The sequence below is a fragment of the Macaca fascicularis genome, chromosome 14 (assembly GCF_037993035.2).
Source record: "Macaca fascicularis isolate 582-1 chromosome 14, T2T-MFA8v1.1".
Taxonomy (NCBI): Eukaryota; Metazoa; Chordata; class Mammalia; order Primates; family Cercopithecidae; genus Macaca; species Macaca fascicularis.
This window is the reverse complement of record NC_088388.1, coordinates 18,015,328-18,039,695: the sequence shown is the minus strand read 5'-3', so window position 1 is coordinate 18,039,695 and position 24,368 is coordinate 18,015,328. Positions and strand designations below refer to the sequence as shown.

General features: G+C 41.5%; 1 protein-coding gene across 4 annotated transcripts in view; it reads right to left on the bottom strand.

Annotated features, from left to right (window-relative positions):
- The window catches only part of NUP160 (nucleoporin 160), a 71,005-nt gene that overhangs the window by 16,172 nt on the left and 30,465 nt on the right, over positions 1–24,368 (bottom strand). The window contains exons 12-27 of one of the 4 annotated variants that reach the window (XR_012423221.1): positions 21,984–22,067; positions 21,521–21,691; positions 19,664–19,763; positions 19,233–19,398; positions 18,653–18,780; positions 18,415–18,575; positions 14,424–14,557; positions 13,107–13,177; positions 12,251–12,410; positions 10,641–10,710; positions 9,552–9,650; positions 7,974–8,093; positions 4,568–4,854; positions 4,368–4,462; positions 4,178–4,274; positions 3,979–4,084 (exon numbers count right to left, since the gene is read on the bottom strand). Coding sequence is in view for 3 of the 4 variants with exons in the window: in XM_005577914.5 (XP_005577971.1) it covers positions 3,979–4,084; positions 4,178–4,274; positions 4,368–4,462; positions 4,568–4,663; positions 7,974–8,093; positions 9,552–9,650; positions 10,641–10,710; positions 12,251–12,410; positions 13,107–13,177; positions 14,424–14,557; positions 18,415–18,575; positions 18,653–18,780; positions 19,233–19,398; positions 19,664–19,763; positions 21,521–21,691; positions 21,984–22,067 (1,858 nt within the window). In the remaining variant the exon portion in view is untranslated. Of the gene's footprint in view, positions 1–3,978; positions 4,085–4,177; positions 4,275–4,367; positions 4,463–4,567; positions 4,855–7,973; positions 8,094–9,533; positions 9,651–10,640; positions 10,711–12,250; positions 12,411–13,106; positions 13,178–14,423; positions 14,558–18,414; positions 18,576–18,652; positions 18,781–19,217; positions 19,399–19,663; positions 19,764–21,520; positions 21,692–21,983; positions 22,068–24,368 lie in introns of those variants that run through there. The other 3 variants (XM_005577914.5, XM_074013610.1, XM_074013609.1) reach the window with 3 other exon arrangements.

Sequence of the window (24,368 nt, the reverse complement as noted above, 5' to 3'; positions counted from 1 at the left end):
CTTAAAAATGGTTAAAATAGCCAGGCGCGGTGGCTCAGGCCTGTGATCCCAGCACTTTGGGAGGCCGAGATGGGCAGATCACGAGGTCAGGAGATTGAGACAATTCTGGCGAACATGGTGAAACCCTGTGTCTACTAAAATACAAAAAAATATTAGCTGGGCGTGGTGGCATGCGCCTGTAGTGCCAGCTACTCGCAAGGCTGAGGCAGGGGAATCGCTTGAACCTGGGAGGCAGAGGTTGCAGTGAGCCAAGATCACGCCACTGCACTCCATCAGCCTGGCAACAGAGCAAAACTCCGTCCAAAAAAAAAAAAAAAAAAAAAAAAAAAAAAACCCAAACATGGTTAAGACAATAAATTGTATGTTATGTGTATTTTACCACAATTAAAACAAAAAAAGAAAAAAAAATTTTTTTTGACATGTAGATACTACATTACCATAACAAGTGCAGAAGACTAGTTTATAGAGCTAGTCTCAGCCACATTGTCACCTATACCTGCCCAGGACTGAGACCAAGAGATGTTTGGATACTCTCTGCTTAAGAACATAGATTCTCAGTCAGGCACAGTGGCTCACGCCTGTAATCCCAGCACTTTGGGAGGCAGAGGTGGGCAGATCACCTGAGTCCAGGAATTCGAGACCAGCCTGACCAACATGGTGAAACATCATCACTACTAAAAATACAAAAATTAGGAGTTAGGTGTGGTGGCTCACGCTTGTAATTCCAGCACTTTGGGAGGCTGAGGTGGGTGGATCATTTCAGGTCAGAAGTTCAAGACCAGCCTGACCAACACATGGTGAAACCCCCTCTCTACTAAAAATACAAAAATTAGCCAGGTGTGGTGGCACCCTTGTGGTCCTAGCTACTCGGGAGGCTGAGGTGGGAGAATCACTTGAACCCAGGAGGCAGAGTTGCAAAAAAAAATTAGTTGGGCGTGGTGGCATATGCCAGTAGTCCCAGCTACTAAGGAGTCTGAGGCAGGAGAATTGCTTGAACCCGGGAAGGCGGAGGTTGCGGTGAGCCGAGATTATGCCACTGCACTCCAGCCTAGGCGACAGAGTGAGACTCTGTCTTGGAAAAAAAAACACACACACACACACACACAAAACACAACTAGGTGGGCATGGTGGTGGGCGCTTGTAATCCCAGCTACTCGAGAGGCTGAGACAGGAAAATTGCTTGAACCTGGAAGTGAAGGTTGCTGTGAGCCAAGATCGAGCCACTGCACTCCAGGCTGATCGACAGAGTAAGACTCTGTCTCAAAAAAAAAAAAAAAAAAAAAGAACATAGATTCTCATTTTTATAATACTGAAAAGTCCTGTTCTGGGACGGCATGGGACTCCAGAAATTAAAAATATCATTAAAAATTCTTTCAGTTTTCAAATAAAACTATTTTTCATTTCAACACATATTTTTGAACACCTGCAATATGTAAGGCACTTTTAGAACACTCTTGCTCTAGAAAAACCTGAACATTAATCTTGCTAAACTGGTACTAAGCAGGTTGATAAAACGTTATTGTGAATGCAGATACTGAGAGATCTTTAATAATTTATATTTCCCTTCCTATATGATTCAAGAAAATAAAGAATATGCAAATATGTTTTACTATTAGGAATGTTAAGAACCTGCCTATGAATAAACTCCATCTATTTTTTTCCAATGAAAATCAGCAAGAAACCAAAGAAAATTCTAAGTAAAAATGGTACAAAAATGTTAAGACATTCCACGGTGATTATATTGCAAAATATAATCTTAAAACAATCTCACATTCCTTTCATTTTAGCTGTTCTGATAAATAATGCATTGATAACGTAAGTCCAAATTAAGATACATTCTACAAAAATGACTGACCTATATGCTTCAAAAATATCAATGTCATCAAAGGCAAAGTGAGGCTCTAGATTAAAGGAGCCTAAAGACATCGCACAACTAAATGCAGTGTATTCTAGATCCAGGGTAAGGGCAGTCTGGGAGGGATGTGCTATAAAAAACATTACTGGCCAGGTGCAGTGGCTCATGGCTGTAATCCCAGCACTTTGGGAAGCGGAGACGGGCGGATCACCTGAGGTCAGGAGTTCAAGACCAGCCTGACCAACATGGTGAAACCCCGTCTCCACTAAAAATATAAAAAAATTAGCTGGGCGTGGTGGTGGGCACCTGTAATCCCAGATACTTGGGAGGCTGAGGCAGGAGAATCATTTGAACCTGGGAGGTGGAGGTTGCAGTGAGCAGACATGGTGCCACTGCACTCTACCCTGGGTGACAGAGTGAGACTTCATCTCAAAAAAAAAAAAAAAAAAAAAAGAAAAAAAGCAGCAGCTGTGGAAGCCCAGACACCAGGAAGGTGAGATCTTCGACACAGAAAAAGAGAGATATGAGATTACAGAGCAGAGCAGGATTGATCAGAAAGCTGTGGACTCACAAATTTTACCAAAAATCAAAGCTATTCCTTAGCTCCAGGGCTACCTGCGATCGGTGTCTGCCCTGACAAATGGAATTTATCCTCACTAATTGGTGTTCTAAATGTCTTAAGAAGAACCTAATTAAATAACCGATGACATTAAAAAAAATCATGATGTCTTTAACTTCCTCTCAGAAAGACCAGCAAAAACAAACAAGTAAATAAATCAATAGGTATTGAGAGAGAGAGGAAGGAAGGAAGGGGGAAAATAGGAAAGGAGGGAAGAAGAGAGAGGTAAGAAAATGATGTAAAATATTAACAACTGGGGAATTTGGGTGAAAGGTATATAGGGAGATGTTCATTGCATTAATGTTTTAACTGTTCTGACAAATTTTAGACTTGACAAATTTTAAATTAAAAAGCTGAATGAAGAAAAAAAGAATTCACCAGTATATCATTTGATAATTTCTAAATGTAATTTTTTTTTTTTTTTTGAGACAGGGTCTTCCTCTGTCACCCAGGCTGGAGTTCTGTGGCATGATTTTGGCTCAGTGCAACCTCCACTTTCTGGGTTCAAGTGACTCTCTTGCCTCAGCCTCCTGAGTAGCTGAGATTACAGGCATCCGCCATCATGCCCAGCTATTTTTTGTATTTTCAATAGAGAGGGGATTTCACCATGTTGGCCAGGCTTGTTCTCCAACTCCTGACATTAAGTTATCCACCCGCTTCAGCTTCCTCAAGTGATGGGATTACAGGCGTGGGCCAACATGCCCAGCCCTAAATGTAAATTTTAGTCCCCTCTTTAAGGATTTGATTTGGCATTTAATTGAGGGGATGTGGGACAATCTAACCATAGCTAATGCGGAATATCGTCTATTATACGCATAACCTAAGCACATTTAAGCAGTCAGAATTTTGCTCTAAGAACTGAAATGTGGAAAGGGAGAAGGTCAATGGTAAAATAGCACAGGTACTCAAAACCAGTCTCAAAACTTCATGCTGTCTCTAGTGAAAAAGCTAATTTCCTTTATTTATTTATTTATGAGACAGAGTTTTGCTCTTTCGCCCAGGCTGGAGTGAAGTGGTGTGATCTTGGCTCACTGTAACCTCCGCCCCTCGCCCCACCCTGTTCAAGCAATTCTCCTGCCTCAGCCTCCTGAGTAGCTGGGATTACAGGTGGCCGCCACCACGTATGGCTAATTTTTGTATTTTTAGTAGAGAAGGGGTTTCACCATGTTGGCCAGGCTGGTCTCGAACTCCTGACCTCAGGTGATCCACCTGCCTCAGCCTCCCAAAGTGCTAGGATTACAGGTGTGAACCACTGCGCCTGGCACTAATTTCCTTTATAATTGGACAGAAGATGCAAATAGAATGCCATTTCAGTGGCAACGCCTTGAGAAAGTTCTAGAATGGAAGCAAGGGCATATCTTCAAGATAATCTTCAAAAAGTTTAAGTTAACCTTGTACTGAAACACATATTAAAAATTACCTAAGTCCAACACACAATATTTTGGTAAAACATGATTAAACTAATAAGGTTGTCTCCAAGATACTGTCTGGTTACATTGCTCACCCTTGCGGTAATTGTGGCGATAGACGTGAAAGGCATACAGAAGTTCATAGTAATTGTGAGTCATAAGGTCCACGGCTCTAGCACGTGACTCAATTATTCCCACAACCTAGGGAAGGGGAAGTAATCAGATAACTAAGTCAGTAGCAATCATGGCAACCACCATACTTGCTGAAAGCCAGCACTGAATAACTAAAATTACCTCATTATGCAGATTCACATAGGGAAACTCTACAAGATCCTGTAGCTGTGAGCGTTCACAAAGAACTACCACCAACTGCCGTAAACAATCTAATTGCCTAGAAGGAAAGAAAGGAATATGAGGGCAAACTATCTTAGTAGGTTAAACAGAGTTGGTAAATTGTCTTCTCTAAAAAAGATCATGAAATTACCTGCTGGAATCAGGAATTTGGGTTAAGGCTTCATATGCTTGGCTATTGTGACCCAAATCCAAATGATGTTTGAAAATGCATGTCCTTAGAGTAGCCTAAATACCAAATGTAGATCAAATATCAAAAAGAGCAGTATAAATGAACATACCACACCCACAACAAACCTTAAAGAAAACAACCAAATTGCAGCCAATTCTTACCTGACTTTTCCAGTCATCACCTGCTTCAGTTATGGCCGATGTAGCCAACTGAATAACCAGTTCAGGCAAACCAATGACATCTAGTAGTCGTAAAACCTAACGAGAAATAGAAGAAATTTCCGTTAAAATTAATATGGTAATGCACTTTAAACTAAATTATGGTTTAAAATTATTGAGAAAGGTTAAGTAGGCCGGCATGGTGGCTCCAACTCCAATCCCAGTACTCTGGAAGGCTGAGGCAGCAGGATTGCTCAAGGCCAGCTTGGGCAATAGGGCAAGACCCCCATCTGTACAAAAAAATTAAAAAAAAAATTAGCTGCGTGTGGTGGCATGCACCTGTAGTTGTAGCGACTTGGGAGGCTGAAGTGGAAAGACTGCTTGAACCCAGGAGTTCAAGGTTGCAGTGAACTTTAATCTTGCCATTGCAATTCAGCCTGGGTGGTACAGCACGACCCTGTCTCTATCCTCAGTGCCTAGTGTACAGTAGTCTCTCTGTAAATACTTGTTGAGGCTGGGTCTGGTGGCTCACACCTGTCATTCTGAACAACATGGCGAGACCCCATCTCTATTAAAAAAAAAAAAAAAAAGCTTGTTGAATGAAAGAATAGATACAATTTCACTACTAACTGTTCAAGTCACAGATGAATGTAAAGAATATTAAATTAACACCACAGTTTTATAAAAACCCTAAAGATAATTTGCTAAATGACTGACATAATCCTTATTTTTTTTTTTGACAATCAATCAGGCTGGAGTGCAATGGTGTGATCTCAGCTCATTGCAACCTCCACCTCCTGGGTTCAAGTGATTCTCCTGCCTCGGCCTCCTGTGTAGCTGGGATTACAGGCATGCCCCACCACACCCAGCTAATTGTTTGTGGTTTTAGTAGAGATGGAGTTTCACCATGGTGGTCAGTTTGGTCTTGATCCCCTGACCTCAGGTGACCTGCCTGCCTCAGCTTCCCAAAGTGCTAAGGTCACAGGTGTGAGCCACTGTGCCCAGCCTGACATATTTGATTGTCCACCCTATCAACGTCTGCACGCTCCCCTAACCATGCACATTTCCCTATCTCATATACGTGCAATTCTCTAATACATATGTATGACACATCCAAAATATAAGTTTATAAAGGATGAAGATAAAATAAAAAGTTTTACAATTACTTTTATTAATTTTTTGAGACAGGGTCCTGCTCTGTTGCCCAGGCTGGACTGCATAGCTCAGTGTAGCCTCGACTTCCTGGGCTCAAGTGATCATCCCATCTCAGCCACCTGAGTAGCTGGGACCACAGGTAGGCACCACCATGCCTGGCTAATTTTTAAATTTTTTGTAGAGATGGGGTCTTCCTATGTTGTCTGGGCTAATCTCAAACTCTTAGGCTCCAGTGATCCTCCTGCCTTAGCCTCTCAAAGTGTTGGGATTACAGGCGTGAGTCACTGCACCCACTATAATGGACCTGGAAAATTCTTATCTTCTAGTGACATCATAGCCACCACAACAAAATATATTGCTCACGTTTGTGGTGATGCTAGTGTAAACAAACCTACTGTGCTGTCAGTCATATCAAAAGTATAGCATGGCCAGGCACGGTGGCTCATGCCTATAATCCCAGCACTTTGGGAGGCCGAGGCAGGTGGATCACTTGAGGCCAGGAGTTTGAGACCAGCCTGGCCAACATGGTGAAACCCCGTCCCTACCAAAAATACAAAAATTAGTGGGGGTGTGGTGGCGCACACCTGTAATCCCAGCTACCTGGGACGCAGAGGCAGGAGAATTGCATGAACCTGGGAGACGGAGGTTGCAGTGAGCCCAGATCGCACCACTGCACTGAGCGATAGACTCCGTCTCAAAAAAAGAAAAAAAAAAAGAGTATAGTATATATGATTATATAGAGCACATAGTACTTTTTTTAAATTTTGAGACAGGGTCTCACTCTGTCACCCAGGCTGGACTGGAATTCAAAAGAATTGTCATTAGTAGGAAAGTAGAGGGTTTTTTGTTTTTTTTTTTGAGGTGGAGTCTTGTTTTGTCATCCAGGCTGGAGTGCAGTGGCATGATTTCGGCTCACTGCAACCTCCACCGCCTCCCAGGTTCAAGTGATTCTCCTGACTCAGGCACCTGAGTAGCTGGGACTACAGGCGCACACCACCATGGCTAATTTTTGTATTTTTAGTAGAGATGGGGTTTCACCATGTTGGTCAGGCTGGTCTCAAACTCCTGACCTCGTGATCTGCCTGCATCAGCCTCCCAAAGTGCTGGGATTACAGGTGTGAGCCACCACATCCGGCCAAGGGTTATTAAGAGCTACAAATCTACTTCAGTGTAAATTCATTTATCTAATAAGCAATTAACAGTGAAGACTGCTTTTGTGGCATTTACTTTCTGGTGGGAAATCCAGAAAAATAGCAGTCTAAAATATGAAACCGAGTATGGTGAAATGTTATACAATCTGGAAGTGTGCGCAAGAGGATGAATAAAAAAGCTTTTCTGCACAGGCCAGGCAGAGGGCACTATCTGAGAAGGTGACAGATAAGCAGAGACCTGAGTGGAATGAGCGTGTGAGGAAGGGCATTTCAGGCTGACAGCACAGCAGGCAGAAAGGCCCTGAAGAGAACAGAGCATGCGCTTGACTTGAATGAGACAGTAAGAAGGTCACCACTGTTACAATGGAGTGACCAGAGGCAAGAAGGGCAGGAAACAGGTCAAGAGGATCCTCAAGTCCAAATTATAAACTAAGGCTAAATACAGCATTACTAGTCAATTCCCAGAAATATCAGCAAGACTAATAAAGTGCAAATCAAGTAATAAAATTCTAATGGCAACTGGGCTAATAAAATACCATGGTGAAAATTTCATTTCAGTTAAAAATATTTATCAAATTTCACCATTTAACCCTAATTATAGATCCTGGGAAAAAATGTTAACATAAAATATGTTTCTTTAATTTCTTTTTGTTTTTTTTCGGAGATGGAGTCTTGCTCTGTCACCCAGGCTGGAGTGTAGCGGCATGATCTTGGCTCACTGCAACCTCCACCTCAAGGTTCAAGTGATTCTCCTGCTTCAGCCTCCCAAGTAGCTGGGATTACAGGCACCCGCCACCATGCCCGGCTAATTTTTGTATTTTTAGTACAGACAGAGTTTTGGCATGTTGGCCAGGCTGGTCTCAAACTCCTAACCTCAGGTGATCTGCCTGCCTTGGCCTCCCAAAGTGCTGGGATTGTACTCATGAGCCACCGTGCCCAGCCATGTTTCCTTAATTTCTCTAGGCAAATTCATTTTTCTTAAATTTGGAAATTCAGGGAGCAACTAAATTTTGGTAGTATTTTTCTCCAAAAATAGCAAAGCAATATATTTCAGATGTGTTTTTACACAGGGTGGTATAAGGCCAAACCAAGACACAATGTACCTTGTCATAATACTGCAGCCTGGGGGTAGACACGATCTCCCCATCCTCTGAGCGAATCAAGCGATCCAAGAATTCCTCTTTGCCTACTTCAGATGCTGCCTGACAAAAACATTCCAGAGCCTAGAGAAATAAAATATAAAATAACTTGTAACAGATCATTCCAATTCCAGGTGCTATAAATCAGGGGTTCACATGCAAAGGAAAGCCAAAAAAGAAACAAGATTACTTAACATGGTCTACTATATGCACAGTTTCTGACACATCTCTATTCTGTGTGATGCATTCATGTTTTTAAAAATTTATCTCACATTTAACTTTAAAAAGTAAACATTGGCCGGGTGTGGTGGCTCATGCCTGTAATCCCAGCACTCTGGGAGGCCGAGGCGGGTGGATCACAAGGTCAGGAGTTTGAGACCAGCCTGACCAACAAGGTGAAACTCCGTATCTACTAAAAATACAAAAATTAGCCAGGTGTGGTGGCATGCACCTGTAATCCCAGCTACTCAGGAGGCTGAGGCAGTACAATCGCTTGAACCTGGTGGGCGGAAGTTGCAGTGAGCTAAGATCATGCCACTGCACTCCAGTCCTCCAGCCTGGGTGACAGATCAAGACTGTCTTCAAAAAAAAAAGTAAACCTTAATAAGATGATTGACACATACATACATAAGGCAACTGTAGCAATATGTTAACAATTGTAGAATTTGAGTGATAGGTAAATACTGTTCACTGTAAAAGTCTTTAAACTTTCCTGTCTGTTTGAAAATTTATATAATAGAACATCAGGGAAAAAATTAAAAATGTAAACTACCATAATGAGAAAAAAAGCAGCATAAAGCAATAAAAAAAAATGTAATTAATAAGTAAATTTGGGCTGGGTACAGTGGCTCATGCCTGTAGTCCCAACACTCTTTGGGAGGCTGAGGCGGGCAGATCACTTGAGCCCAGGAGTTCGTGACCAGCCTGGGCAACATGGGAAAACCCCATCTCTACAAAAAATTTAAAAATTAGCCAAGAATGGTGGCGCATGCCAGTAGTCCCAGCTACTTGAGAGGCTGAGGTGGGAGAATTGCTTGAGCCCAGGAGGTTGAGGCCGCAGTGAGCCATGATTACACCACTGCACTCCAGTCTGGGTGACAAGACCCTGTCTAAAAGAAATAATAAAATAAGTAAATAAATTTGATTTATAAAAATGTATCCTGGCCAAACGCAATGGCTTATGCCTGTAATCCCAGCACTGGGGGAGGCCACGGTGGGAGGATTGCTTGAGTCCAGCCTGTGCAACACAGTGAGACCCTGATTCCACAAAATAATAATAATAATACCAAAAGGAATCTCTAAAAACACACAGGGGGCAGGAGAGTTGTAATATTTTCTTATGTTCCTGAGTCTTATCTAAATTGCAGAATACAAGAAAGTAAATAGTCCTCACATGTATATTATGCTTTTGACTGACATTAGTACAGTCTTCTTTAACTTTGTCTAGAGGATTCTATGTCTCCCATCCCCTAAAACCTAGTCAAATGGAAGCTAAGCAACTTCCTTGCATTAAAGTTTATTTACCATTCAAATGTAGTTTACCTTCTGTCCTTCTCCTGTAACTAGGTAACACCTTCCCAGCATAAATCGACAGGAACCAACATTGACTTGACACCAGGGATGGAGCAGTTGAATATAATCCTTAAAGGCATAAAAGGTGCTTTCTGATTAGAAAATAAATGTTTCTTAAGGAGATACTCATTCCCAAGTTCTTCTTCACAGAGGATGAAAAGATAGCATTTGAACAAATGTTTTATTTCCTGACATAATTCTGAGATTAAAACCTACCCCTGTTGCCTTCCTTCCTCATCCATTCCCCCTTTCCTTACACAAACAGGAGTTCAGTAAACACACATACACATACTTTACATCTCAGCAATTTTCCAATTTTTGGTATTTATTGGTTCAATGACTAGATTCCAGTAAAGGATGTATATGAAAACAATAGAACATTTGTATTACTATAAAGAAAACCTAGCAGAGTTAATTTGTTAAAAAGATACTCTAGAGGCCAGCGCAGTGGCTCATGCCTGTAATCCCAGCACTTTGGGGAGGCGGGTGGATCACTTGAGGTCAGGAGTTTGAGACCAGCCTCGCCAACATGGTGAAACCCCGTCGCTACTAAAAAAACAAATATTAGCAGGGCGTGATGGCATGAGCCTGTAATCCCAGTTACGCGGGAGGCTGAGACAGGAGAATTCCTTGAACCCAGGAGGTGGAGGTTGCAGTGAGCCAAGATCATGCCACGGTACTCCAGCGTTTCAGAAAAGAAAAAAAAAAGATACTCTAGAAAAAAATCATGTTAGGAATTATACTGCCCAGAGAAGTAGAGAAAAATCTCTCTCTTTAAAAATTTATTTTATTACTTTCTTTAAAAGCCTTTAGAATCAGGTATTCTCTCAGCCAAGTACTAACCATGCCCAACCCTCTTTAGCTTCGTAGATCAGACAAGATCAAGCAAGTTCAGGATGGTACAGAAATAGAGAACAATCTCTTTGGGGTATGTCTTCGCATAATCAAGTTTAAATTATTGTGGGTCTTTAAAATGCAGTTCACATTTACAAAGAAAAATATTCAGCAATCCCATGCTTTACAAGAATGGGTAGATGTGAAATGTTCAAAGGAACTCACCTGCAATTGTACATATTGACAATTTCCCATCAAACATTCTAGAAAGAGACACCCAGGATTGCTAGGCCATCTAGTCATTGGTTAAGGAGATTTCTTAATTTTTGTTGGCAAATCTTAAACACATACATTGGGCATCAAATTCAGAAAAGTCCATAAAATAGCTTAATTTACAAAAACAAGGAAGAGAAGTTGGCCAAGCACATGTCACTAGAATACAGTTAAACAGTTACATATATACCAGGAGACTTGTTATAGAGCTTAGAACTCAGGTAACTACGGAATAAAGCATCTATTTCACCAGGCATGGTGGCTCACTCCTGCAGTCCCTGTACTTTGAGAGGGTAAGGTGGGAGGACTGCTTGCACCCAGGAGATCAAGACCAGCCTGGGAAACACAGTAAGATTCCTGTCTCTAAAAATAAATAAATTTTTAAAAGCCTGTATTTCATTCCTGGGTGTTCATTTTCAATTCCAGCTGCTGTACTGCAGAACACAGTATTGGTGCCAGTGGACTTCCAGCACATAACATGGTACCTGGCATATAGAGCCATTCAATAAATATTTGTTGAATGAATAATGTCTTTTTTTTTATTTTTTATTTTTTTGAGAAAGAGTCTCACTCTGTTGCCCAGGCTGGAGTGCAGGGACATGATCTCAGCTCACTGCAACCTCTGCCTCCAAGGTTCAAGTGATTCTCCTGCCTCAGCCTCCTGAGTAGCTGGGACTACAGGCGCATGCCACCACATCCAGCTAATTTTTGTATTTTTTTGTAGAGGCGAGGTTTCACCATGTTGGTCAGGCTGGTCTTGAACTGCTGGCCTCAAGTGATCTGCCCGCCTTGGCCTCCCAAAGTGCTGGGATTATAGGCATGAGCCATTGCACCCAGCCGAATGAATAATTTTTTTTTTGAGACGGAGTCTCACTCTGTCGCCCAGGCTGGAGTGCAATGGCGTGATCTTGGCTCACTGTGAGCTCCGCCTCCCGGGTTCACGCCATTCTCCTGCCCCAGCCTCCCAAGTAGCTGGGACTCCAAGCGCCCACCACCACGCCTGGCTAATTTTTTTTTGTATTTTTAGTAGAGATGGGGTTTCACCGTGTTAGCCAAGATGGTCTCGATCTCCTGACCTCGTGATCCGCCCGTCTGGGCCTCCCAAAGTGCTGGGATTACAGGCGTGAGCCACGGAGCCTGGCTGAATAATGTCTTAAAACAGACCCAGGTATTTCATTACATAGGCAAAATAAGAACCTTAGACTATTTAGATAGAAAAGAACTGCTTTTTTTTTTTTTTTTTTTTTTTTTGAAGAGTCTCACTCTGCCACCCAGGCTGGAGTGTGTGTCGCGAGCTTGGCTCACTGCAACCTCCGCCTCCCAAGTTCAAGCTATTCGCAGCCTTCCGAGTAGCTGGGATTACAGGTGCAGGCCACCACGCCTGGCTAATTTTTGTATTTTTAGTAGACATGGGAGTTTCACCATGTTGGCCAGGCTGGTCTCGAGCTCCTGGCCTTAAGTGATAAGCCCACCTCCACCTCCCAAAGTGCTGGGATTACAGGTGTGAGCCAACATGTCCAGCCAGAAGAGAGCTTTTCACTGGCTCTTAAATAAAAGGATACAAAAGCTGCAATAAATAACTGGTAATTGCAGTAATTGTTTCAGGCCAATTCAATCCAGTTTGGCTCAGAGGTGCCTTTGGCTGAGAGAAGAGGTGAGATATAATGTGTTTTCTTGCAACTTCTTGGAAGAATAACTCCACAATAGTCTGAGGACTAGATACTTAAAAAGAAAAAGTTATGACACTTTTGTGTAGTGGTAATATCAATTTTCAATTAAAATAATCAATTCATTTTATGCCTGTAACAAACAATTTAGCACTTCAAAAGAGGAAATGTATCATGGGTATATATCCAGTGGCACCATAAATAAAAGTAGTTTGTAAATTGTGAAGCACTATAAAAATGCAACGAAAACACCATTCACATCAAAGTTACAGTCATTTCTTTTCACTGATCTCACAACACTTAAGTGCCTTCCCTAGAAATTCTTCATGATAAATACAATTAGCCCCAGGATTTCAACTTTTATACCACAACAATACAAAATAAATTCTCCAGAATGGTTTTCAAACATGAGGGATACTTTAAATATCTGTTGACTAAGATTACAAAAGTTACCATAAACGTTAATAAATTTTTTAATGATTTTGTTAAATTAATCACTGGAGCATCAAAACAGAACGGGAAAGCAGCTATATATATACATATAAAATATCCTTAACATACGCCTGATCTGGTACTACAGTTTCACAGACCCCATGCCACAAACGGAGATCTCAGGCCACAGCTTACTCATGCCTTCTGAAAGCAAAGAGCCTAGCAACCTTTCTATGGCAAAGGTGGCAAGAGACCACTTTAATGAATATGCAATAAATCCCCAGTTTAAAATGAAATGTGTACATAGTCCACTCCTTACCAAACCTATTTGCCATTAAAGCACCAGAGTCTGTTAATTCCAGTACTGATAAGTGTTGGAGATTAGACTCCCTGTGAGAAAAGGGGAAAAGACAACTTAGTAAAATCTCCGATGCTAAACATTACTTCTACAAGCTCTTCTACTAAGAACATTGTCAATTTAATTAATAAATTGCAAATAAAAACTCCACTGAAAGCACAAAAAAAATTGGAAATCATTATACATTGTTGCCCATAATATCACTTTGTGACCCTTCAATGAGGAGCCAGAGCAAACAGGATGGTTTATCTTATTGCAAATGTGAATCTCGGCCAGGTGCGGTGGCTCATGCCTGTAATCCCAGCACTATGGGAGGCCGAGGCGGGTGGATCACTTGAGGTTAGGAGTTCAAGACCAGCCTGGCCAACATGGTGAAATGCCGCCTCTACTAAAAATACCAAAAATTAGCCAGGTGTGGTGGCAGGCGCCTCTGATCCCAGCTACTCTGGAGGCTGAGGCAGGAAAATTGTTTGAATCAGGGAGGTGGAGGTTGCAGTGAGCTGAGATCATACCACTGTACTCCAGCACGGGCAACAAGAGCAAAACTCCATCTCCAAGAAAAAAAAAAAAAAAGTGAATCTTGTAATTCTTGGATTCAGCTATAAAGAAACTCAGCCTACCTAAAATAACTAGCATAACGTTTTGTGTATGATCTTTCCTTCTGGTTTCATCTTATTTTATATTCAACATGATTTATATGTACATATAAATGTATAATACATAAGTATATATAATACATAATTTATCTGTACACATACATATGATTACATGTGACTTATTATTTTCATTCTTATAAGATGCTTTCAACCTCTAACAAGTAGAGGCACCAAAAAGATCTCTGAATCTTAACGACATATAATTTTACAGCATACTGTTAAAAATCTTTTTCCCGGCTGGGTGCGGTGGCTCACGCCTATAATCCCAGCACCGTGGGAGGCCAAGGCAGGCGAATCACCTGAGGTCAGGAGTTTGAGACCAGCCTGGCCAACATGGTGAAACCCCATCTCTACAAAAGTATAAAATTTAGCCGGGCATGATGGCGGGTGCCTGTAATCTCAGCTACTTGGGAGGCTGAGGCAGAAGAATCACTTGAACCTTGGAGGCGGAGGTTGCAGTGAGCCGAGATCATGCCATTGCACTCCAGCCTGGGCAAGAGAGAGCAAGACTGTCTCAAAAACAAAATAAAACAAAACACTATAACTTTTTCCCTTTAAGACAATGGGAAAAATAATTAAACTCACAATTTACATTTTAAATAATTGGGATAATGAAACTCACAGTGTGTCAAGTGGAACATCAGTTGCCAAGCACTCACTTCCCCATTTAATGAGGTAATAAGATAAGAGTAGGGGAGCTGTTCGATGTAGTAGGTCTTGCTGAGCTTGAAAGAGCTGACCAGCTCCCCAAATCACCTATACATTATGGGTGGGTGGATAGGACAAGAAATTATAGCAATTAGTAATGGTAACTCTTACGGCTCAGGTGGAAGTAAAATAAAATAACAAATACAAAGGTCACAATACTGTAAAAGCAGCATGTTTTACATTTTACGGTAGCAAGTGGCAAAATATCTTCCCAAACATTAACAGTCAAAAAATAATCAAAAACAGCTCACCAAGTAATGGAAGCTGATGATGAAAAGAAACCAACAATAAAAAGCTTAACTTTCATTAAACCTGCGGGTTTAAAGAAGAGGGCAAGGCACAGTGGCTCACACCTGTAATCTCAGCACTTTAGGAGGCTGAGGTAGGCAGATCACGTGAGCCCAAAATTTCAAGACCAGACTGGACAACATGGTGAAACCCTGTCTCTAGTAAAAATTACAAAAATTAGCCAGGCATGGCGGTAGGCGCCTGTATTTCCAACTACTTGGGAGGCTGAGGCAGAATTGCTTGAACCCGGGAGGCGGAGGTTGCAGTGAGCTGAGATTGTGCCACTGCACTCCAGCCTAGGTGATAGAGCAAGACGCCGCCTAAAAAAAAAAAAAAAAAAATTAGCCTGCGTGGTGGTATGTGCCTGTAGTCCCAGGTACTGAGGAGGCTGATGTGGGAGGCTGAACTGAGCCCAGGAAATCGAGGCTGCAGTGGGCCAAGATGGAGCCACTGCACTTCAGCCTGGGCACAACAGAAGTGAGACCTTGTCTCAAACAAACAAACAAACAAACAAACAAAAACAACAAAGAATTGAAGAGACACAGGGAAATCTAAATTCTCTCATATACTGCTGGTGTTAGGTAAAAAAATAGGTATGACCATTATAAGCAAATTTGGCAGTACTACCAAAAGACTTAAAATGTGCATAACCTGTAGACCAAAATCTAGTTCTTAGAACTTATCCTAGAGATATAACTAAAGATGTATAAAAAGTGGCCAGGCATGGTGGTTCAAACCTGTAATCCCAGCACTTTGGGAGGCTGAGGCAGGCAGATCACTTGAGGCCAGGAGTTCGAGACCAGTCTGGCCAATATGGCGAAACCCCATCTCTATTAAAAATATAAAAATTAGCCAGTGTAGTGGCAAGCATCTGTAATCCCAGCTAACTGGGAGGCTGAGATATGAGAATTGCTTGAACCCAGGAGGTGGAGGCTACAGGCTGCAGTGAGCCAAGATTGCGCCACTGCACTCCAGCCTGGGCTACAGAGCAAGACTCTCAAAAAAAAAAAAAAAAGATGTGCAGAAAATTATGGACATAAGGGACAAACTGGCAACAAAAAGAAAAATGTTGGTGAGATTTATAAAGTGGAAGAACAGAACAACCAGATTACAAAAAATACTATGCAGTTTCTTCAAATTTTACAAACAAACCAAAAAGAATTTGCATGGAAAAAAAGGTATATAGCAAAATTTAAGTAGTAATCACTGGGTAGAAAATAACAAATTTTTAAAATTTTTGCTTACATATATTTTGTAAAGGTTCTATAATGAATATCTTATTACTTCTGTGTTCAGAAAAATTGACAAAAGTTATAATTTAAAAAACAAAAAACCTGAAAAAAAATAGAAGAATCTACATAGATCAAAAAGAACTTAGTAAAGGCTAAACAACCTAAGTAACTTTCAGGAAAGGTTCCCTTTTCAACTTGGTGGTCTTTTTTTTTTTTTTTTTTTTTTTGGAGACAGTCTCGCTCTGTCACCCAGGCTGGAGTGCAGTGGCCGGATCTCAGCTCACTGCAAGCTCCGCCTCCCGGGTTCACGCCATTCTCCTGCCTCAGCCTCCCGAGTAGCTGGGACTACAGGCGCCTGCCACCTCGCCCGGCTAAGTTTTTGTATTTTTAGTAGAGACGGGGTTTCACTGTGTTACCCAGGATGGTCTCGATCTCCTGACCTCGTGATCCGCCCGTCTCGGCCTCCCAAAGTGCTGGGATTACAGGCTTGAGCCACCGCGCCCGGCCTAACTTGGTGGTCTTAAACAAATTATCTTCCCCATTTTTTTTTCTTCTTTTTCGAGATAGGGTCTCACTCTGTCATGTAGGCAGAAGTGCAGTGGGGCAATCACAGCTCACTACAGCTTCAACCTCCCGAGCTCAGGTAATTCTCCCATCTCAGCCTCTCAAGTAGTGAGGACTACAGGCTTGCTGCACCATGCCCGGCTAATTTTTGTATTTTTTGTAGAGATGAGGGTTTGCCCAGGCTAGTCTCAAACTCCTAGACTCACACAACCAGCCCACTTCGGCCTCCCAAAGTGCTGGGATTACAGGCACTACATCTGGCCTTTTTCTTACTCTTGCTTGAAATTCTACCATAAGCAATGTATCTAGGTTAATAAGTTCTTTCTTTTATTTGGAGACAGTCTCGCTCTGTCACCCAAGCTGGAGTGCAGTGGTGCAATCTCGCCTCACTGCAAACTCTGCCTCTTGCGTTCAAGTAATTCTCATGCCTTAGCCTCCTAAATGGCTGGGATTACAGGAGTGTGCCACTAGACCCTGTTAACTTTTTTGTTTTAATAGAGATGGAGTTTGCCATGTTGGCCAGGCTGGTCTTGAACTCCTGGCCTCCAGTGATCTGCCCACCTTAGCCTCCCAAAGTGCTAGGATTACAGGTGTCAGCCACTGTGCCTGGCCTGAATTAATACATTCTGACTTAAAATGTATAAGTACATTTATACATTTTAAGTCGGAATTAAAATGGGAGCCCCAAAGGACTTTTGGCTATTTACACATTAATATGAATTGGTTTAACTAGACTGCTTCCTTGATAGGCTCAAATGATATTACTGACTTAGAAAAAAAATAGGACGTCTGACTGTGGGCAGAAAAATAATTTCTTAGCATGGGACATTCAGTAGGGTGGGTGATTAGGACTATATATTAGTAACAAGAGTCTGGTGGTCTAAGAAGAACAGAATGAAAAAGAAAGCACAGAATGGAGTTAGGAGGACCACAAAGATAAACTTGCATCTCAAAACTGTGTTTAGGGTAAGCCTTGCACTGTAGAGAGTTCTTAGGCCAGGTGAGGTGGCTCACGCCTGTAATCCCAGCACTTTGGGAGGCCGAGGTGGGTGGATCACCTGAGGTCAGGAGTTCAAGACCAGCCTGGCCAAAATGGCAAAACCCCGTTTCTACTAAAAATACAAAAATTAGCCGGGTGCAGTGGCACACACCTGTAATCCCAGCTACTCAGGAAGCTGAGGCAGGAGAATTGCTTGAGCTGAGATAAGGCCACCGCACTCCAGCCTGGGCGACAAAGAAAGACTGTCTCAAAAAAAAAAAAAGAGAGAGAGGAAAAAAAAAAGTTTTCTTTTTCTTCCTCCATACTAAAGATTACTCTTACCACATTCATAGTTACTAATAAAACTACATTTTGGGAGAGCCAACCTGGGATAATTTTCCACTACTACACATACAAAGGTTAAGAGTAAAGCAATCTGCTTCATATATGTTTCTTTTAATCAACTCTTAAGTTCCAGGGTACACATGCAGGATGTGCAGGTTTGTCACGTAGGTAAACGTGTGCCATGATGGCTTGCTGCACATCAACCCATCACCTAAGTATTAGGCCCAGGATCCATCAGCTATTCTTTCTGATGTTCTCCCTCCCCACAATCCCCTCCATACATGCTCTTAATCTATAATCTCACAAGGATTACAATGCTTATTCATTCTTAATTCAAAAATATTGATAGAGCACCTCGTAAGGCCAAGCTTGGGGGACTAAAGCAGTAAACCAAGACAAAAGTATCTGTGCTAGTAGGGCTGACATTTTGCTCCTAAGTGCTTGTAGGCTTATACCAGGTTTTAGATTTTACAAGTTTTCCCTCAAGCAGTACTTACGGCATCTCCAAGCCTCATTAACAGCTGCTGTAAGATCAAAAGATCTCGGCAGATCAGGAAACGAGTACTGGCGATTTTATGCACACCTCTGCACACAATATACCCTGCTGTGCTACTACCATAGAGCTGGGAAAGATTCATTCTAATATTCAAAGGCTGAGCTGTAAAAAGAAGAAAAGTGGAGTTGAATGCATCATTGTTTTAATCAAAGAGGCACATTTGTTGTTCTGTCATTTACCTGGATTGAATCCCTTTTCCATTTCCACTTCTGTTTCATAATCCATTTCCCGTATAAGGAGTCCAATTGCATGGATTGGGTTCCTAATCTCTTGCAGTTTACTACAAATATCCTCCATTACATTTTCTCTATAAGGACAATTACAAAACTCTTATTACTACCGAGAATACGTAAGACAAGTTCTATATGTCCTATAAGCTAAATACATTATGAAACAAGAGAACCAGATAAAGGAATGAAGATAATCACTCTGGCATACAAGATACAGTCCCTATACATAGCAAATTTCCTCAGTTTTTCATGAACAACACACAAAACAAATGTGAGAAGAATATTTTTGTTTTTTAGAATTTTTAGCTCAGTTAATTGTTAAAGCATATTTTACAAGTCTATTTCCAGACTTCAAGTCATGTGTTAAATTTTCTGTTAAAAGTAGAAATATGTATTTAGAATCATGGCACATCAGTTTGACTTTAAGCTACTACTTTGTACACTCTGGAACATACATTAAAATCCCAACTTCGCAGCTAAAAATGCTGAATTTCCATTAGGAAATGCACTTTACCCTAATTCTCCTTACACATCAATAGTGATCAAATCTTCCAGAATCTGCTCTGCAGCCTTTTCCGGAGACTGTAGGTTATAACAACTCATTTCCATAATAACTGACATATCCATAGTTACTGACTCTCCAATCAGCCGGAGGCATTTTATAAGACATATGACATCCCGAGCGATATCCACATCTACAAATAAGAGAAAGTTAATTTATGTCTTAAGCCAATGACTATCTATTGATTGCTACTACATTAAAATGTTAATAATTAAATGACAAGATATCTATCTGAGGTCTCAGAGATGCTTTGGTCCTTAAGTGTTCATTAAAATATTTGTGGTGTGGTAAAGTGACCAAGACAGGTGTGGCAATCAATATTTTTTGTATCCATGTGAAACGAAGCATAGGGTTTATGTAGGAAGGGGATTAAATATGGACATAACAATTACTATTACCATCAGATATGGTTGTCTCATCTTCTGTCAAAAGGTTCTCATAAGGCAGGAGATATAAATGATCCACTAAGGAGGAGGGAATAAGGAAAGACAGGTACCCCTGGGAAAACAAATTTTCCAGTTACATTTTTTTCAGTAAAAGTTTAAAGGTATAAAATAATTGAGATGTGCATCTTATCACGAGGAAACACGAGACAAACCCAAGTTGCAATACACTCTATAAAACAATAGGTGTAGTCTTGGCAGGGCACAGTGGCTCACACCTGTGATCCCAGCAGTTTGGGAGGCTGAGGTAGGAGGATCACTTGACCCCAGGAGTTCAAGACCAGCCTGGATATCATGATGAAACCCCATCTCTTAAAAAAAAAAAAAAAAAATTAGCCAAGTGTGGTGGCAGGTAGCTTTAGTTCTAGCTACTAGGGAAGCTGAGGTGGGAGGATCACTTGAGCCTGGGAGGTTGAGGCTGCAGTGAGCCTTAAGAGTGCCACTGTACTCCAGCCTGGGTGACACAGCGAGATCCTGCCTCAAAAAAAACAAAAACAAAAAAACCCCAAAAAACAAAAAACAAGCATAGTCTTCAAATAATGTCATTCTCATGAAAGACAAACGCAGATAACAGTTTGAGGGTAAGTAAAAGAGACACAGTAACTAAATATATATATTAAATTGGATCCTGGGCTTTTGGAGGCCAAGACGGGCGGATCACCTGAGGCCAGGAGTTTGAGACCAGCCTGGCCAACATGGCGAAACTCCATCTCCACTAAAAATACAAAATTAGCCAGGCGTGGTGGCGCATGCCTGTAATCCCAGATACTCTGGAGGCTAGGCAGGAGAATCGCCTGAACTCAGGAGGCGGAGGTTGCAGTAAGCAGAGATTGCACCACTGGACTCTAGTCTGGGAGACAGAGAAGACTCCTCTCAAAAACAAAAAAAAAATTGGATTCTGGATCAGGAAAAAAAATTATGGGCACAATTGGCAAAATCTGAATATAAACTATATATATTATATTTGGCAAAATTTGAATATAAACTGTATAATATTATGTCAATATCAAATAATCTGATTTTTAAATTGGGCTGTGGTTATTTAATATCCGTGTTCTTAGATACATGCTGAAATATTTAAGGATATTTAAGGATAAAGGAGCGTGATATCTACAACTAACTTTTCAGCAGTTCAGGAAAAACTATGTTTAGAGAAAGAAGAAAAGCAAATGGAAGTTAACAAATGATGAATCCAGGTGAAGTGCATACAGGAATTCTTTGTGTTACTCTTGCAACTCCTACCTTAAGTTGGAAATTACTTCAATACAAAAAGTAAACAGGCCAGGTGTGGTGGCTCACACCTGTAATCCCAACACTTTGGGAGGCCGAGGCAGGTGAATCACCTAAGGTCAGGAGTTCAAGACCAGCCTGACCAATATGGTGAAACCTCGTCTCTACTAAAAATACAAAAATTAGTTGGGCATGATGGCGTGCACCTGTAGTCCCAGCTACTCAGGAGGCTGAGACAGGAGAAGTGCTTGAACCCCGGTTGCAGAGGTTGCAGTGAGCTGAGATCATGCCACTGCACTCCAGCCTGGGTGACACAGCAAGACTCCAACTCAAAAAAAAAAAAGAAAATAAATACAATAAAATACAAAAAAAGTACAGATAATAACACAGAAAACTATTTAAATGAATGAATCACAATTTTAGGGGAAAAAATACAAATGCAAAGTCGTAAAGGCTAACCGCAACATTCGGCAGACTAACACTGGGCAAGACCCACTGAACTTTTTGTTTTCTGAAGGCATTTTATTACAACAGCCACTGAACTGTCTCAAGAAGGTCTTCTCCATGCCTCAGTTCGCTTACTTTTTTCAGCAGGCACACCATGTTTGTGTGTGGATTCAAATGTAGGGCAAGAGGATGAGAGAGGGCTTCTTGATACTGAAGACAACAGGCATAGAACTTGCACCAGAATTCTTGTTGTAAATTTCGAAACTCCTCCTGGGAGAATTCATACTCTGTTACACTTCCTTGAAGCTGGCAAAGAAGAAATGAAAGAAATTAAACTTTTGATGCCATTTAGGATCTTTGTCCACAAAAAGTGTAATTGTCCAATATCATTATACTAAGCTACAGCCAAATGAATATTCCTTACGTATAAAAGGCCATAGAATACGCAAATGCATATCTGATTCTCTAGTTAAAAGGTTTAAAACATTTGTACTTCCAACGAACAAGGTCAAGTGAAGAATTCCAATAATTCCTCAGTGCCAATCTGCTCTATATCAAGATGGAAGGAATTCTTACTCTTTCTCTACCCAAACCTCACCTCATTTTCAACAGCTAAAGTAACTTCCTTCTTCAGTTCACTCCAGGAAAGATCCAAATTCCTCTCAGTTCCTCGGCAGAAAATCTAACATTAAAAGACATTTTAGACTTCTATATAATAGCCAAAACTGAATGAAAAATATTTCAGTTTAGAAGACATGGAGGCAATGTAAAACTATATAATAGAGATCTGGCATACGTGGAACACACATCACCTGAGAGAAAGTTAAGAAACTGCGCGTATTTAGTCTGGAGAAAGATGACCTGGAAAGATTCTTAAAACACCTGAAAGGTTGATTTATAGAAGAGAGGCTTCCTTTTCAATGATACACTTTGGGAATAATAACTCCCACAAGAGGTAGTGAGACAGTGGTCAGTGGAGGTAGAGACAATTAAAGGCTGAATTAACTATCACAAAAGCCTCAGAAGGCATTTCTGTTTTATGTGGGAGGTCAGACTAGAAGATTCTAATATAACTTTCAATTATATGAGTTATTGTATTTTAAATCCATCCATGAAGCTAAGTAGTAATGTAAAGAAGCCTATGCAGGCTGGGTGCAGTGGCTTATGCCTGTCATCCCAGCCCTTTGGGAGGCCAAGGCGGGTGGATCATCTGAGGCCAGGAGTTTGAGACAAGCCTGGCCAATATGACGAAACCTTGTATCTACTAAAAACTACAAAAATTAGTGGGGTGTGGTGGCATGTGTCTGTAGTCCCAGCTACTCGAGAGGCTGAGGCAGGAAAATCACTTGAACCCAAGAGGTGGAGGTTGCAGTGAACCAAGATCGTGCCACTATACTCCAGCCTGGGCAACAGAGCAAGACTCTGCCTCAAAGAAAAAAAAAAAAGTCTATATAACTTTTTTGTTGTTTTAAAAGAGATGGGAATCTTGCCATGTTACCCAGGCTGGTCTTGAACTCCTGAGCTCAAGCAAATCACCCCCTTGGCCTTCCAAAGTGCTGAGATTACAGGTATGAGCCACTGCATCTGGCCAGAAGCCTGCGTAACCTTAAAAAACCCTTTCTGTTTTTTTTTTCTTAAAGACAGGGTCTCACTCTGTTTCCCAGGCTGGAATGCAGTGGCATGATCAAGGCTCACCGTACCCTCTACTTCCTGGGCTAAAGCTGTCCTCCAACCTAGGGCTCCTGAGTAGCTGGGACCACTGGTGCATACCACCTGGCTATTTTTCTTTTTTCTTCAGAGATGGGGTCTCCCTCTGTTGCCCAGGCTGCTCTCAAACTCCTGGGCTCAAGTGATCTTCCTGCTTCAGTCTCCCAAGGTTTTGGGATTATAGGTGTGAGTCACCACTGTTGGCCAAAGAATCTTTTTGTAAAGCACTGGGCTTCTCTTATACTATGAATTTGAAGCTAAAAGCCTTTATCTTTTTTTTTTTTGAGACGGAGTCTCACTCTGCCACCAGGCTGGAGTGTAGTGGTGCAATCTCGGCTCACTGCAACCTCTGCCTCCTGGGTTCAAGAGATTCTCCTGCTTCAGCCTCCTGAGTAGCTGGGACTACAGGCACGCGCCACCACGCCCGGCTAATTTTTGTATTTTTAGTAGAGATGGGGTTTCACCATGTTAGCCAGGATGGTCTTGATCTCTTGACCTCGTGATCCACCTGCCTCGGCCTCCCAAAGTGCTGGGATTACAGGCGTGAGCCACCACGCCCGGCCAAGAGTTTCTTGAATTTGAACCAAGTCAGACCTTCACTGTCCTAATAAAAAGGTTAGAACAGTATAACCAAAACTAAACAAAAAAGCACTTTAAGTATGCAGTGTAGTATGGTATCTTTTTACAATACTGTAGGTAGAGGTTTCTCTTTTTAACTCCAGCATGTGTCATGCTGGGATTATTGGGAAAGTGGTCCCCCACTGACCTCTCCACCAGGAATATTATATTTAATGGAAAGAACATTAAAAAAATTATAAAAGTATTTACAAACACACATATGTAGAAATACAGAAGTACACTCAGTGTTTAACATGCAAAAACTTAGTAGTAATTATTAATTATATAATACATAATAAAATAAGAAATAGTCTTTTTTTTTTTTTTTTTTTTTTGAGACGGAGTCTGGCTCTGTCGCCCGGGCTGGAGTGCAGTGGCCGGATCTCAGCTCACTGCAAGCTCTGCCCCCCGGGTTTACGCCATTCTCCTGCCTCAGCCTCCCGAGTAGCTGGGACTACAGGCGCCCGCCGCCTCGCCCGGCTAGTTTTTTGTATTTTTTAGTAGAGATGGGGTTTCACCGTGTTCGCCAGGATGGTCTCGATCTCCTGACCTAGTGATCCACCCGTCTCGGCCTCCCAAAGTGCTGGGATTACAGGCTTGAGCCACCGCGCCCGGCCCAGAAATAGTCTTAAATAAACAGTAAATATGTTTTTACTGA